Source organism: Panulirus ornatus, chromosome 17 (assembly GCF_036320965.1).
Source record: "Panulirus ornatus isolate Po-2019 chromosome 17, ASM3632096v1, whole genome shotgun sequence".
NCBI lineage: Eukaryota > Metazoa > Arthropoda > Malacostraca > Decapoda > Palinuridae > Panulirus > Panulirus ornatus.
Window position 1 is genome coordinate 47,999,866 of NC_092240.1, and position 17,925 is coordinate 48,017,790.

A 17,925-nucleotide genomic window follows, 5' to 3' on the forward strand; every position below is an offset into this window, starting at 1 on the left:
TCACTCATCCTCTCTATACCACCAAACCACTTCAGCACACCCTGGTCAGCCCTCTCAATCAGACTGTACTTATTACCACACCTTTCTCTTTCAATCTATTTGTGAAGACTATCAATTAAAATCTTTATCATTTCAGTGAATATCATCAGAAAATAAAGTGCTGTAAATAATGAGACCTACAAGTCACCCCCCCCTTGCCAAAAAAAAAGAAATTAGCAGTATAGTGAAAATGAAAAATCATAAAAACCTGAACCAACAGTTGTATACAGTGAATACATTAATCTTACTTTAATATTCAATTTGTAGAGTTGGAAGAAAGAGGGACAGTCTATGGATGTAGACCTGGACATAAAGTGGATCATTAAAAGAAAAGAAAAGCTTATAAAATGCTTGTAAAAGAACATTTTAGATTTACTGGTAAAAAATATTATAGACCTCTTTACAAACTGACATAAATAAACAAACAGAACAAGCATATTACATTATACAATTGAAGGAATTACCACAAGAAAAACAATGTATGAGGAAAAAAGATGCTAGTCTTTTTCTTTTTATATTTTTCACTGTTTCCCGTGTAGTGAGGTAGCACTAAGAACAGATGAAGAAGGGCCTCATTTGCTCGCATCCACGCTGTTAGAAAAAAAAAAAAAAGCTGAGCAAAAGGATTCAAATAAGATGTTATGAAACATTAATTTAGTGTCTGGGGTGGTAAATGGCTAGAAAAATAAACCATGGAGACAGTGAATGCTGGCACTTTACAAAGGTTGAAAAGGCTACTTAAAACATTAAGTTCTGGATATGAGGCCCTGCAAGTGTAGAACTATACAAAAAGATAATCACAAATAGGTACAGTAATTACTAGACTGAAAAAGAAAGAAAGATCAGGATGGTACAGTAGTAGGTCACAACAGCTCAATCCTGTCAAAGTACAAAAATATTTCTCTTTAAAAACAAACTATTTTCTTAACCTACGAAGCAGGTGCTTAATCAAAGTAATATTAAAGGATGTGGTAAACACTCACTTCACTTTGATGAATTGTTATGATGTTGTTCAAACAAGACACACACTTCAGTGCAATAAAAAACTTCAATAATCCATACAAACACATCTGTTACGGAAAACAAATGTAATCTGGCAGAACACAAGTTATATTCAAGTGAGGTACATGGAAGACAATTCCTGAATAAAACATACAGAGCTCAGAAGCTCCTTTTCTCAAAGCTACTGATTGTCTAACCCGCATGGAACAAGCCATCATTGTTTTAGCTTTACTGAATTTAAGTCCTACCTTGTGCATTATGAATAACGAAGAATTTGTATCCAATGGAAGTAGTGTATTTCCCGGAACTGGGGATGTAAAGTCATGGGATTACATAGCAAATATTCATATGATCTGAATAAACCACACCCAATAATTATCACTGTGTGAATAAACTAAGATGATCATTACAAGACAAAGAAGCATTCACTTTGTATGAAATCCAATGAATGAAAACTCAATTTGCAGAGCAACCCTAGACTTGTTCTTGAAAGTATTCTACCACACCATGAACAGATGAAGAGGTGTGACCACTTCAACATACCTCTATAAAGTGCACATACTGTACAATCAAACATAACAATCTCTGCCCTCATCTCTCTCTCTCTCCACAAACTCCTCAGTAAGTCCAGGATCTTAACCCCCCCCTCACCCAACCTATGGCTCACTCTGGCTCCCATGGTTCCACTTGCTGCTATGTCCACCCCCAATCATCTCAATAGTTACACTTCCTCTACGTTCTCTGCGTTTAAACTCACACTACAACTAACCTGTATATCTCCAATGCTGAACCTAATTACCTTGCTTTTGTTCATATTTTCTCTCAAATTTCTCCTTCACACACACACACAAAATTATAAACCAATGTCTGTAACTTCTTACTTATATCTGCCACCAATGCGGTGTCATCAGCAACAATAATTGACTTATCCCCCACACCTCTCCAAAACCCTCTCATTCACCTCCCTCACCACCTCATCCATAAGCAGACTAAATAGCCAAGGTGGCATCATTCACCCTTGCTGAAGTCCGTCATCACTTGGAACAAAGTATAAAAGGAAAAAATAGGAATGTGGATCAAGGAATTTCTAATGGAGGTAATTCAAAGTAAGAGTAAACTGAGCAACATCTCATTGAAAATTCTAAAAGCACTATTTCCACTAATATTTGCATAATGATTTCAAGTAAAGACAGCAAAAATGAAAGAAACTGTAATTGGATGATGTGCAAATGATAATGGGATAATAGAACAATAAGATCAGAAGACAAAAAGCACATACAAAAGACTGGTATAATTCATTAAAAGACACAACAAATCGGAATAGAATCTATTGAAAATATGTATTCAAACTGGACAGTTATCAATATAATGGTGACACCCTACAAAGGACCATAAAAGAAAGAAATAGAGTGTGAAGCAAATATCATAGCTCTAGGAGTCACCATAAGTGAGTAACAAGAATTCAAATAGCGTATTGTACAAACACACCAAAGAATGAGATGATAATGAGAACTTTCCCTGTATACACAAGAAGCAACACTGAATACTGTGTTGTATGGTCACCAACCAAACATGCTGAAATATATAAGCAAGAGAAAATCTAATAAAACATAGGAGGGCAGAACACCTAAACTACCATAAAGATATAAAGAACTGTAACTGTACTGTCTTAAAAGAAGAAAAAGGTGTTAGATAACATATGCATGAGACTACAGAAATATCTCACACATATAAAGAATAAGAATGATTAGGAAATATAATGAAATAACATCAAACTACCTATGCATGAGTATCCTGCAAGAAAATTGGAAAGACTTCAATGTCCTGTGAACAGAAAATAATAAAAAAAATACAGCTGGAGTGAACAATGAAACCTTCAAAAGAAAGTTTTACAGCTTGCTAAAGAAAGTGCTGGAACAACAGCTGTGTGGCAATGGAGGAAAACATTTCAAAATGTGAGAGATAAGTAGTAAACATTGTGAGCAAGCCCTGCCTCAAGCAAAATACCACTTTATGTAATCACAGGCTGGGTAATTATCACAATTACCAGAGGCCATTGTTGGGAGGGATATGCTGAGTAATACTTCAAGCGATAAAAATCAGTATTATGAAAATGTTGATTTGGGATAAATGCTGCTGAAAAGGTTTCAGAACCATTAACGAGCTGTGGCTAATTGTGCTGGTTCATTGAAAACTTCTTAAGTACAAAAACTACAAAACCATAAGTTCTAAATTCAATAAAGAACAAATGAAAGTGTTCTGGTGGTGAAAGCATTTATGCACTTGCCTCTCTTCATTCTTTATTTTTATGTGAACAGGAGTATATATGGGCACACTCTAAGAACTGATGTGACAACTACAGCTGAAGGAACAGCTGTTGTCATGATTCTCATTTGGCTATCATCCAAAACCATTGGTGCTATGTTTTGGACAAAACATTTCTCCAGACGGCAACTTTAAACGCAAAGTTCCCATGCACTTAACACCCTTCACAGCTTTAACCAGAGAGGACTTTCTGCTAATGTGAAAGATAATGGACAAAAGTAAACTCTTCTGAGCTGGTTTACGAGGAATGAATGGCAAACTGAGTATTTTGTTCTCGTGAATGATTACTGGTATCTGGAGATAAATGATAATCAGAAACTTAAGGTAATCTGGACTTCTATTCAAGTGCTGGTCCTGTTAACACAATACACAGGCCAGACCAAATAATGCCCAGACATCTTTTTTATAACAGACATGAAACTTCATAACATGCTCAAGTCATTGCACAAATGGGTGAAGAAACATTGATAGTAATAACATAATTTTCTTCCTTTCCTTGCATGCTTGATTGCCACCTCCTGTGTTAGCGAGGTTGCACCAGGAACAGACAAAGAAAGGCTTCATTCACTCTCATCCATTCTCTAACTGTCATGTGTAATGCATCGAAATCACATCTCCAATCCACAACCAGGCCCCACAAACTTTTCTATGGTTAACCCTGGATGCTTCACATGCCCTGGTTCAGCCCACAGACAGCATATTGCCCTCTGTATACCATGTCATTCCAATCAACTCTATACTATGCATGCCTTTCACCTTCCTCCATGTTCAGGCCCCTAATTGCTTAAAAAATTTTTCCTTCCATCTCTGATTTGGTCTCCCTACTTTCTTTTCCTTTACTTCTGACACTATTATCCTCTTTGTCAACCTATCCACACTCATTCTCTCCATATGTTTAAGCCATTTCAGCCCATCCTCTTCAGCTCTCACAAACATACTTCCTCACACCCTTTCATTACTTAATCAAGCCTCCTTGCACCACATATTTTCCTCAAACACTTCATTTCCAACACACACACCCTCTCCTACACAGTCTTATCTACAGCCCATGCCCTGCATCCATATAATAATGCTGGGGCTACTATAGCTTCAAGCGACCCATTTTTGCCCTCCTAAACAATGATTTCTGTTTCCACACAGTCTTAGGTGCTCCTAAATCCCATGCCACAGACTGACCTTCTCTAGGAATCAATCACTTCCTCTCTTTCTACTTGTACACATGCCTTACACTCTTGATAAAAACTTTTCACCACTTCTAGCAGCTTACCTCACACATCATTTACTCTTAAGACCTTGAGCACCCCTGCCACAGACTGACCTTCTCTGGGAATCAATCACTCTCCTCTCTTCCTACTTGTACACATGCCTTATACTCTTGATAAAAACTTTTCACCGCTTCTAGCAGCGTACCTCACACATCATTTACTCTTAAGACCTTCCACAAAACATCTATCAACCCTATCATATGCCCTCTCCAGATCCATAAATGCTACATACAAATCCATCTGTTTTTCTAAGTATTTCTCACACACATTCTTCAAAGCAAACACCTGATCCAAACATCCTCTACCCTTTCTGAAACCACACTGTTCCTCCCCAATTTGATGCTCTGTACATGCCTTCACCCTCTCAATCAGTACCTTACCATACAATTTTCCAAGAATACTCAACAAACTTATACCTCTGTAGTCTGAACACTCACCTTTATCCCCTTTTCCTTTGTACAATGGCACTATGCATGCATTCCGACAATTCTCAGGCACTTCACCATGATCTATACATATACTATATATCCTTACCAACCAATCAACAACACAGTCACCCCCTTTCTTAATAAATTCAAATGCAATACCATCTAAACCTGCTGCCTTTCTAGATTTCATTTTCCGCAATGCTTTCATCACCACCTTTCTCTTCACCAAACCACTCTCCCTGACTCTCTCACTTCTCCGACCAAAACAGCCTACATCTGCCACTTTTATCATCAAACACATTCAACAAACTTTTAAAATACTCGCTCCCTCTCCTGCTTACTTCATCACTACCTGTTACCACTTCCCCCTTACCCCCTTCATCCCTTCTGGAAGTTTCCTGGTGCTACCTAGCTGACTCGGGATGGCAAGCTGTTTCCTGTGGGGTGGGGAGGCACTGGGAAAGAAAAAAAGCGAGCAAGTATGAATATGTACGTGTGTGTGTAGGTTTATGTATGCATGTGTATATGCATATGTACATTTATATTTATTCATTCATTTATTGTACTTAGTTGCTGTCTCCCATGTTAGTGAGGTAGCGCAAAGAAACAGAAGAAAGAATGGCCCAACCTACCCACATAAACATGTATATACATAAATGCCCACACATGCACTTATACATACCTATACATTTCAATGTATACATACTTATACACACACAGACATATAAATATATACACATGTGCATATTCCTACTTGCTGCCTTCAACCATTTCCGTCGCCACCTCGCCACACATGAAACAGCACCCCCTTCCCCTCCCCGCACATGCGTGAAGTAGCGCTAGGAAGGCAACAAAGGCCACATTCGCTCACACTCAATCTCTAGCTGTCATGTATAATGCACCAAAACCACAACTCCCTTTCCACATCCAGACCCCCCAAAACTTTCCATGGTTTACCCCAGATGCTTCACATGCCCTGGTTCAATCCATTGACAGCACGTTGACCCCGGTATACCACATCGTTCCAATTCACTCTATTCCTTGCACGCCTTTCACCCTCCTGTATGTTCAGGCCCCTATCGCTCAAAATCTTTTTCACTCCATCCTTCCACCTCCAATTTGGTCTCACACTTCTCCTCATTCGCTCCACCTTTGACATATATATATCCTCTTTGTCAATCTTTCCTCACTCATTCTCTCCATGTGACCAAACCATTTCAATACACCCTTTCCTGCTCTCTCAACCACACTCTTTTTATTACCACACATCTCTCTTACCCTTTCATTACTAACTCAATCAAACCACCTTACACCACATATTGTCCTCAAACATTTAATTTCCAACACATCCACCCTCCTCCAGACAACCCTATCTATAGCCCATGCCTGGCAACCATATAACATTGTTGGAACCACTATTCCTTCATACATACCCATTTTTGCTCGCCAATATAATATTCTCACCTTCCACACATTCTTCAACGCTCCCAGAATCTTTGCCCCCTCCCCACCCTACATGTATGTGCATATATGTGTGAGTGGATGGGTCTTTCTTTGTCTGTTTCCTGCTGCTACCTCACGGGAAACAGCAATCAAGTATAATAAATATATAAACATATGTAGCTTCACAAAATAAGAATGTACAAGAACTACAGAAATTACCAGATACCATGTAAAGCAAAATCAGTATTATGCTGGTCTGTGCATACTACACACAGACAGATAAGTAAGTCATAATGACCTACAGCTTTACCCTGCAATATCATAAACACTACAAACATCATTTTGACAAATCACGAGATCGCTCATGCTGAATATGCAAATTTCACACTAAAGACATTGATCACTTACACCTCAACTGTCTACACTCACTCCATACAAACAAACATACCAAACTTTTTGATCTGTGGTCCTGCCAAGTGGGTGTGGCTAGCTTCATGGGCAATGCATGAGTCCTACATAATGGGTCCTACGCAGGAAGGTAAGATGTAAATTCAAAATATCATTGTTAAGAAATATGAGTGATACTAAAAAGTCAAGTAGATACTACAAGAAAATTCTCAATATATGGATGTTCGCCTTTTGCTATGAAGTTTATTATACAGTTTTCAAATGGGAAAGTTCTACTCTAAATCAATTAGATAGTCATTCATTTCGTTGGGAAACTGCCCAAGATGAAGTGGGAAGATTTTGTAATCTTTTAATGGCTGGCAGTCCCCACTGCATCCATAGAAATCCAAAGGCTACTAGCAATATAACCTCCACATAGTAACCATCAATGTCTGTGATGCAAGTGCCTCCCTCAGCCTCACATGCCTGCAAATACAAAAGGAATCAAATAATTTACATAAATCAGTAATGACTTCTCTTTTGTCTTTCATACTTATTCATCACATCCTAAGTTAATGAGTTAGTTCAAGAAACAAACGAAGAAAAGGCCTCATTCACTTGCAACCATTCTCAAGCTCTCTTTTGGTTTAGTACTGGCTACAATAGTTATAACTTTTCTATAAAGCATTGCAACTGAAATTCCAATAAAAAGAAGGTAATGTTATTCTCGAGGGATCTTTCCTGCTAAATGGTGGTGATCTGTTTTAGGATAAATCCAAAATGCATGTATCTTGATGCTTACTGAAACATTATCAAAAAAAGAGTTAAAAACATACTCTTTCGATTTGCATCCTAACTCATCCTGTTCTCTTTTTTCCCCTACCTGTGAAGTAATTAGTTCATTTCATAAATGCTTAAGATGAAAGCAAATATGGCTGGCCAAAAATCCCACAGACATTCTTTAAAAATGTTCTAAGGTGCTGCTTTACTGTTCACAACACTAGAATGTGATGAAATACTTCAACTTAAGGATTGCATGGATCACCTTGCTATGTCAGAAGTCTGATTCTGTAAAGCTGATAAGGACACAACATAAGACAATAATTATATACTATGATCTAATTAGAATCTTCTTGATGACTGTAGCTTAGTTTTTCTAGGCAAAGTGATTACTAGCCTACAGCTCAGGTCAGCAATGACTAACCATCTCTTCTGCAATACCTGTATATGACACTATCACGTCATAGAAGGATCCAAGCAGTCTCCTTTCAAAGGGATGTGCGGAACCAGTGCATGTTTTCACAAAGAACAAAAAAAAGTGCTACCCCGAGGCAGAGCAAGATGCACATGCAATCACACAAGCAAGTTTAGAGTACCTTCTTTTTGGATGCAAGGAGGATTACCAACCAGTCTGTATGCTTTACACATATCTACAGAAAGAACAGTGATCAAAAAAGGATCAGGAAGGTCATGGCGTGAATGTCAAATAGATTTGAGAAGGAATGTTTGGAAAAGTAATGGTACACTTTGAGGGAAAGAGAGCTGATGTGTGGCTAAATACATGGATACAGCAACATTGATATCAAGATGGAGAAGAGGATATGTACATTAACAACATTTTTTGAGATATTCTCAATAAGGCCAAGAAAAGCTAGCACTGGGAGAAGAAAAATCAGTTCTATTTCTTTAACTGAAGGACTGTTTGATCTCAATGATTCCTTAGAAATAAAGGTTGAGCAAGATGTCCAGAAAACAGAATCATTTCCAAACTCACTACAAGTAGTCCTGTTCCATGTGGTTTCAGATCAAGAGCTATCAGCTACTTGACAACATCAACAACACAATGTCTTCAACAAACTAAGATCACATTACAATCAGTATCATATAGTTAACCAATAAATCTGGCCTGAAATGATATAAAAATGTCAACACATCCCATCTGGAACTCTATCCTTTTAGTATATATGTTATCTAAATATAAATTGACACTAGGTGATAACCAACTCACCTGTTTGTCCTGTTCACTTCCACAGGAAATGAGAGTCATCACTCCGGAGCAGGATTTCCATGTGAGGTCTGAGACAAAGCGTAGTGCAACCCAGGAGGGCCAGTTTCCCCCAAGGTTGGTGAATGTGTTGAGCAAGGTCATGTAAGTTCCACCAACGCTGGAGTCACTGATACGGGCAAAGAAAGCCATCACTCCCACAAACATGCAGTTTGCAAATACCTGAAATTGATTTTATTGCAATAATATCAGTGAAAAATTACATTTCCATTAGTTTTCCTAAATCTAACTCATGAAAAAGTCAATATTTAGCCAATAAGGTTGTATTTTTCCTACAAATGACCATATCAGCAGCCCTATCCAAGAACACAAACACCAAAACTGCCAACAACGACATAGGAAGAGGCATCTCAGATATACAAGTAGTGCTCACTACTGAGGCAAAAAAGATTCCTATAAATATGAAACAGATGCTCAAAAGAAAAGTAATTATGGTACTCATACAACACCCTCAAATCTTGGTAAGCAGATTTTGTGATGTTAATCATGTGGAGCATGGAAGGTATGGTTATGACCGTTATGTTTGTTATTGCATGAATGAATTGTGGCACTGTGAAAATTAACACCACTCATGATGCATTACATTCCATCATCAGATATTTCATCTTTTTGTTGCGATTTGAATATTTTCTTTCTTTCTTTCAAACTATTCGCCATTTCCTGCATTAGCAAGATAGCGTTAAGAACAGAGGACTGGGCAAGTATGAAGTCTGTTGGGGATGAGAGAGCTTGGGAAGTGAGTCAATTGTTGTTCGCTGATGATACAGCGCTGGTGGCTGATTCATGTGAGAAACTGCAGAAGCTGGTGACTGAGTTTGGTAAAGTGTGTGGAAGAAGAAAGTTGAGAGTAAATGTGAATAAGAGCAAGGTTATTAGGTACAGTAGGGTTGAGGGTCAAGTCAATTGGGAGGTGAGTTTGAATGGAGAAAAACTGGAGGAAGTGAAGTGTTTTAGATATCTGGGAGTGGATCTGTCAGCGGATGGAACCATGGAAGCGGAAGTGGATCATAGGGTGGGGGAGGGGGCGAAAATTTTGGGAGCCTTGAAAAATGTGTGGAAGTCGAGAACATTATCTCGGAAAGCAAAAATGGGTATGTTTGAGGGAATAGTGGTACCAACAATGCTGTATGGTTGCGAGGCGTGGGCTATGGATAGAGATGTGCGCAGGAGGATGGATGTGCTGGAAATGAGATGTTTGAGGACAATGTGTGGTGTGAGGTGGTTTGAGCGAGTAAGTAACGTAAGGGTAAGAGAGATGTGTGGAAATAAAAAGAGCGTGGTTGAGAGAGCAGAAGAGGGTGTTTTGAAATGGTTTGGGCACATGGAGAGAATGAGTGAGGAGAGATTGACCAAGAGGATATATGTGTCGGAGGTGGAGGGAACGAGGAGAAGAGGGAGACCAAATTGGAGGTGGAAAGATGGAGTGAAAAAGATTTTGTGTGATCGGGGCCTGAACATGCAGGAGGGTGAAAGGAGGGCAAGAAATAGAGTGAATTGGAGTCATGTGGTATACAGGGGTTGACGTGCTGTCAGTGGATTGAAGCAAGGCATGTGAAGCGTCTGGGGTAAACCATGGAAAGCTGTGTAGGTATGTATATTTGCGTGTGTGGACGTGTGTATGTACATGTGTATGGGGGGGGGGGGGGCCATTTCTTTCGTCTGTTTCCTTGCGCTACCTCGCAAACGCGGGAGACAGCGACAAAGTATAAAAAAAAAAAAAAAAAATATATATATATATATATATATATATATATATATATATATTCCTATGAGTCCACGGGGAAAATGAAACACGAAAAGTTCCCAAGTGCACTTTTGTGTAATAATCACATCATCAGGGGAGACACAAGAGAGGAATATAACAGTCAGTTGATATACATCGAAGAGACGAAGCTAGGAGGCCATTTAGTAAACATGCTTACCAAATGGCGTCCTAGCTTCGTCTCTTCGATGTATATCAACTGACTGTTATATTCCTCTCTGTGTCTCCCCTGATGATGTGATTATTACACGCAAGTGCACTTGGGAACTTTTCGTGTTTCATTTTCCCTGTGGACTCATAGGAATATCTTGATCACGCGCAAAATTGTGATCCTTTCCAATATATATATACATTTTTTTTTATTATTTTGCTTTGTCGCTGTCTCCCGCATTAGCGAGGAAGCGCAAGGAAACAGACGAAAGAATGGCCCAACCCGCCCACATACACATGTATATACATACATGTCCACACACACACAATATACATACCTATACATCTCAACGTACACATATATATACACACACAGACATATACATATATACACATGTACATAATTCATACTGTCTGCCTTTATTTGTTCCCATCCCCACCTCGCCACACATGGAATAACAACCCCCTCCCCCCTCATGTGTGCAAGGTAGCGCTAGGAAAAGACACCAAAGGCCCCATTCGTTCACACTAAGTCTTTAGCTGTCATGTAATAATGCACCGAAACCACAGTTCCCTTTCCACATCCAGGCCCCACACACTTTGCATGGTTTACCTCAGACGCTTCACATGCCCTGGTTCAATCCATTGACAGCATGTTGACCCCGGTATACCACATCGTTCCAATTCACTCTATTCCTTGCACGCCTTTCACCCTCCTGCATGTTCAGGCTGCGATCACTCAAAATCTTTTTCACTCCATCTTTCCACCTCCAATTTGGTCTCCCACTTCTCCTCGTTCCCTCCACCTCTGACACATACAACCTCTTGGTCAATCTTTCCTCACTCATTCTCTCCTTGTGACCAAACCATTTCAAAACACCCTCTTCTGCTCTCTCAACCACACTCTTTTTATTTCCACACATCTCTCTCACCCTTACATTACTTACTCGATCAAACCACCTCACACCACATATTGTCCTCAAACATCTCATTTCCAGCACATCCACCCTCCTGCGCACAACTCTATCCATAGCCCACGCCTCGCAACCATACAACATTGTTGGAACCACTATTCCTTCAAACATACCCATTTTTGCTTTCCGAGATAATGTTCTCGACTTCAAAACATTCTTCAAGGCTCCCATAATTTTCGCCCCCTCCCCCACCCTATGATTCACTTCCGCTTCCATGGTTCCATCCGCTGCCAGATCCACTCCCAGATATCTAAAACACTTCACTTCCTCTAGCTTTTCTCCATTCAAACTTACCTCCCAATTGACTTGACCCTCAACCCTACTGTACCTAATAACCTTACTCTTATTCACATTTACTCTTAACTTTCTTCTTTCACACACTTTACCAAACTCAGTCACCAGCTTATGCAGTTTCTTACATGAACCAGCACCAGCGCTGTATCATCAGCGAACAACACCTGACTCACTTCCCAAGCTCTCTCATCCACAACAGACTGCATACTTGCCCCTCTTTCCAAAACTCTTGCATTCACCTCCCTAACAACCCCATCCATAAACAAATTAAACAACCATGGAGACATCACACACCCCAGTCGCAAACCTACATTCACTGAGAACCAATCACTTTCCTCTCTTCCTACACGTACACATGCCTTACATCCTCGATAAAAACTTTTCACTGCTTCTAACAACTTGCCTCCCACACCATATATTCTTAATACCTTCCATAGAGCATCCCTATCAACTCTATCATATGCCTTCTCCAGATCCATAAATGCTACATACAAATCCATTTGTTTTTCTAAGTATTTCTCGCATACATTCTTCAAAGCAAACACCTGATCCACACATCCTCTACCACTTCTGAAACCACACTGCTCTTCCCCAATCTGATGCTCTGTACATGCCTTCACCCTCTCAATCAATACCCTCCCATATAATTTACCAGGAATACTCAACAAACTTATACCTCTGTAATTTGAGCACTCACTCTTATCCCCTTTGCCTTTGTACAATGGCACTATGCAAGCATTCCGCCGATCCTCAGGCACCTTACCATGAGTCATACATACATTAAATAACCTTACCAACCAGTCAACAATACAGTCACCCCCTTTTTTAATAAATTCCACTGCAATGCCATCCAAACGTACTGCTTTGCCGGCTTTCATCTTCCGTAAAGCTTTTACTACCTCTTCTCTATTTACCAAATCATTTTCCCTAACCCTCTCACTTTGCACACCACCTCGACCAAGACATCCCACATCTGCCACTCTATCATCAAACACATTCAACAAACCTTCAAAATACTCACTCCATCTCCTCACATCACCACTACTTGTTATCACCTCCCCATTAGCCCCCTTCAGTGAAGTTCCCATTTGCTCCCTTGTCTTAAGCACTTTATTTACCTCCTTCCAAAACATCGTTTTATTCGCCCTGAAATTTAATGATACTCTCTCACCCCAACTCTCATTTGCCCTCTTTTTCACCTCTTGCACCTTTCTCTTGACCTCCTGCCTCTTTCTTTTATACCTCTCCCACTCATTTGCATTTTTTCCCTGCAAAAATCGTTCAAATGCCTCTCTCTTCTCTTTCACTAATAATCTTACTTCTTCATTCCACCACTCACTAACTTTTCTAATCAACCCACCTCCCACACTTCTCATGTCACAAGCATCTTTTGCGCAAGCCATAACTGCTTCCCTAAATACATCCCATTCCTCCCCCACTCCCCTTACCTCCTTTGGTCTCACCTTTTTCCATTCTGTACTCAGTCTCTCCTGGTACTTCCTCACACAAGTCTCCTTCCCAAGCTCACTTACTCTCACCACTCTCTTCACCCCAACATTTTCTCTTCTTTTCTGACAACCCCTACAAATCTTCACCTTTGCTTCCACAAGATAATGATCAGACATCCCTCCAGTTGCACCTCTTCGCACATTAACGTCCAAAAGTCTCTCTTTCGTGCTTCTATCAATTAACACGTAATCCAATAATGCTCTCTGGCCATCTCTCCTACTTACATATGTATATCTCACTTTTTAAACCAGGTATTCCCAATCACCAGTCCTTTTTCAGCACATAAATCTACAAGCTCTTCACCATTTCCATTTGCAACACTAAACACTCCATGTATACCAATTATTCCCTCAACTGCCACATTACTCACCTTTGCATTCAAATCACCCATCACTACATATATATGAATATATATATATATATATATATATATATATATATATATATATATATATATATATATATATATATATATTTATTTTATATTTATTATACTTTGTCGCTGTCTCCCGTGTTAGCGAGGTAGAGCAAGGAAACAGACGAAAGAATGGCCTAACCCACCAACAAACACATGTATATACATACACGTCCACACACGTACATATACATACCTATACATTTCAACGTATACATATATATACAGACACAGACATATGCATATATACACATGAACATAATTCATACTTGCTGCCTTTATATATATATATATATATATATATATATATATATATATATATATATATATATATATATATATATATATATACATATATATATATATATATATATATATATATATATACATATATATATATATATATATATATATATACATATACATATATATATATATTTTTTTTTTTTTTCTAATACTTTGTTGCTGTCTCCCGCGTTTGCGAGGTAGCGCAAGGAAACAGACGAAAGAAATGGCCCAACCCCCCCCATACACATGTATATACATACGTCCACACACGCAAATATACATACCTACACAGCTTTCCATGGTTTACCCCAGATGCTTCACATGCCTTGATTCAATCCACTGACAGCACGTCAACCCCGGTATACCACATTGCTCCAATTCACTCTATTCCTTGCCCTCCTTTCACCCTCCTGCATGTTCAGGCCCCGATCACACAAAATCTTTTTCACTCCATCTTTCCACCTCCAATTTGGTCTCCCTCTTCTCCTTGCTCCCTCCACCTCCGACACATATATCCTCTTGGTCAATCTTTCCTCACTCATCCTCTCCATGTGCCCAAACCACTTCAAAACACCCTCTTCTGCTCTCTCAACCACGCTCTTTTTATTTCAACACATCTCTCTTACCCTTACGTTACTCACTCGATCAAACCACCTCACACCACACATTGTCCTCAAACATCTCATTTCCAGCACATCAATCCTCCTGCGCACAACTCTATCCATAGCCCACGCCTCGCAACCATACAACATTGTTGGAACCACTATTCCTTCAAACATACCCATTTTTGCTTTCCGAGATAATGTTCTCGACTTCCACACATTCTTCAAGGCCCCCAGAATTTTCGCTCCCTCCCCCACCCTATGATCCACTTCCGCTTCCATGGTTCCATCCGCTGCCAGATCCACTCCCAGATATCTAAAACACTTCACTTCCTCCAGTTTTTCTCCATTCAAACTCACCTCCCAATTGACTTGACCCTCAACCCTACTGTACCTAATAACCTTGCTCTTATTCACATTTACTCTTAACTTTCTTCTTCCACACACTTTACCAAACTCAGTCACCAGCTTCTGCAGTTTCTCACATGAATCAGCCACCAGCGCTGTATCATCATCGAACAACAACTGACTCACTTCCCAAGCTCTCTCATCCCAACAGACTTCATACTTGCCCCTCTTTCCAAAACTCTTGCATTCACCTCCCTAACAACCCCATCCATAAACAAATTAAACAACCATGGAGACATCACACACCCCTGCCGCAAACCTACATTCACTGAGAACCAATCACTTTCCTCTCTTCCTACACGTACACATGCCTTACATCCTCGATAAAAACTTTTCACTGCTTCTAACAACTTTCCTCCCACACCATATATTCTTAATACCTTCCACAGAGCATCTCTATCAACTCTATCATATGCCTTCTCCAGATCCATAAATGCTACATACAAATCCATTTACTTTTCTAAGTATTTCTCACATACATTCTTCAAAGCAAACACCTGATCCACACATCCTCTACCACTTCTGAAACCACACTGCTCTTCCCCAATCTGATGCTCTGTACATGCCTTCACCCTCTCAATCAATACCCTCCCAAATAATTTACCAGGAATACTCAACAAACTTATACCTCTGTAATTTGAGCACTCACTCTTATCCCCTTTGCCTTTGTACAATGGCACTATGCAAGCATTCCGCCAATCCTCAGGCACCTCACCATGAGTCATACATACATTAAATAACCTTACCAACCAGTCAACAATACAGTCACCCCCTTTTTTAATAAATTCCACTGCAATACCATCCAAACCTGCTGCCTTGCCGGCTTTCATCTTCCGCAAAGCTTTTACTACCTCTTCTCTGTTTACCAAATCATCTTCCCTAACCCTCTCACTTTGCACACCACCTCGACCAAAACACCCTATATCTGCCACTCTATCATCAAACACATTCAACAAACCTTCAAAATACTCACTCCATCTCCTTCTCACATCACCACTACTTGTTATCACCTCCCCATTTGCGCCCTTCACTGAAGTTCCCATTTGCTCCCTTGTCTTACGCACTTTATTTACCTCCTTCCAGAACATCTTTTTATTCTCCCTAAAATTTAATGATACTCTCTCACCCCAACTCTCATTTGCCCTTTTTTTCACCTCTTGCACCTTTCTCTTGACCTCCTGTCTCTTTCTTTTATACATCTCCCACTCAATTTCATATATATATATATATATATATATATATATATATATATATATATATATATATATATATATATATATATATATATATATACATATATCGACTCACATTATATATATATATATATATATATATATATATATATATATATATATATATATATATATATATATATATATATATATATATATATATATATATATATATATATATATATATATATATATATATATATATATATATATATTCCCTAGGGATAGGGATTCCCTGGGGATAGGGGAGAAAGAATACTTCCCACGTATTCCCTGCGTGTCGTAGAAGGCGACTAAAAGGGAAGGGAACGCAGGGCTGGAAATCCTCCCCTCTCATTTTTTTCCTTTGTCGCCAACTCCCATGTCAGCGAGGTAGCGCATGGAAAAAGGTGAGAACAAAGGAGGTAAGGGGAGTGGGGGAGGAATGGGATGTATTTAGGGAAGCAGTGATGGCTTGCGTAAAAGATGCTTGTGGCATGAGAAGCGTGGGAGGTGGGTTGATTAGAAAGGGTAGTGAGTGGTGGGATGAAGAAGTAAGATTATTAGTGAAAGAGAAGAGAGAGGCATTTGGATGATTTTTGCAGGAAAAAATGCAAATGAGTGTGAGATGTATAAAAGAAAGAGGCAGGAGGTCAAGAGAAAGGTGCAAAAGGTGAAAAAGAGGGCAAATGAGAGTTGGGGTGAGAGAATATCATTAACTTTTAGGGAGAATAAAAAGATGTTCTGGAAGGAGGTAAATAAAGTGTGTAAGACAAGGGAACAAATGGGAACTTCAGTGAAGGGGGCTAATGGGGAGGTGATAACAAGTAGTGGTGATGTGAGAAAGAGATGGAGTAAGTATTTTGAAGGTTTGTTGAATGTGTTTGATGATAGAGTGGCAATACAGTGGCAGATATAGGGTGTTTTGGTCGAGGTGGTGTGCAAGGTGAGAGGGTTAGGGAAAATGATTTGGTAAACAGAGAAGAGGTAGTAAAGGCTTTGCGGAAGATGAAAGCCGGCAAGGCAGCAGGTTTGGATGGTATTACAGTGGAATTTATTAAAAAAGGCGGTGACTGTATTGTTGACTGGTTGGTAAGGTTATTCAATGTATGTATGATTCATGGTGAGGTGCCTGAGGATTGGCGGAATGCTTGCATAGTGCCATTGTACAAAGGCAAAGGGGATAAGAGTGAGTGTTCAAATTACAGAGGTATAAGTTTGTTGAGTATTCCTGGTAGATTATATGGGAGGGTATCGATTGAGAGGGTGAAGGCATGTACAGAGCATCAGATTGGGGAAGAGCAGTGCTGGTGACTGAGGAATACCTGGACACACAAGACTACTATGACACTTTGCTC

General features: G+C 39.4%; 1 protein-coding gene across 3 annotated transcripts in view; it reads right to left on the reverse strand.

Annotated features, from left to right (window-relative positions):
• Window positions 1–374: 374 nt before the first annotated feature.
• Window positions 375–17,925, reverse strand: part of LOC139754713 (acetyl-coenzyme A transporter 1) — a 67,631-nt gene continuing 50,080 nt past the window's right edge. Inside the window, exons 11-13 of one of the 3 annotated variants that reach the window (XM_071672285.1) lie at window positions 8,898–9,116; window positions 7,319–7,375; window positions 375–630 (exon numbers count right to left, since the gene is read on the reverse strand). In XM_071672285.1, the coding sequence (XP_071528386.1) occupies window positions 589–630; window positions 7,319–7,375; window positions 8,898–9,116 (318 nt within the window). In that variant the 3' untranslated portion in view covers window positions 375–588. Of the gene's footprint in view, window positions 631–3,689; window positions 7,376–8,897; window positions 9,117–17,925 lie in introns of those variants that run through there. The other 2 variants (XM_071672286.1, XM_071672283.1) reach the window with 2 other exon arrangements.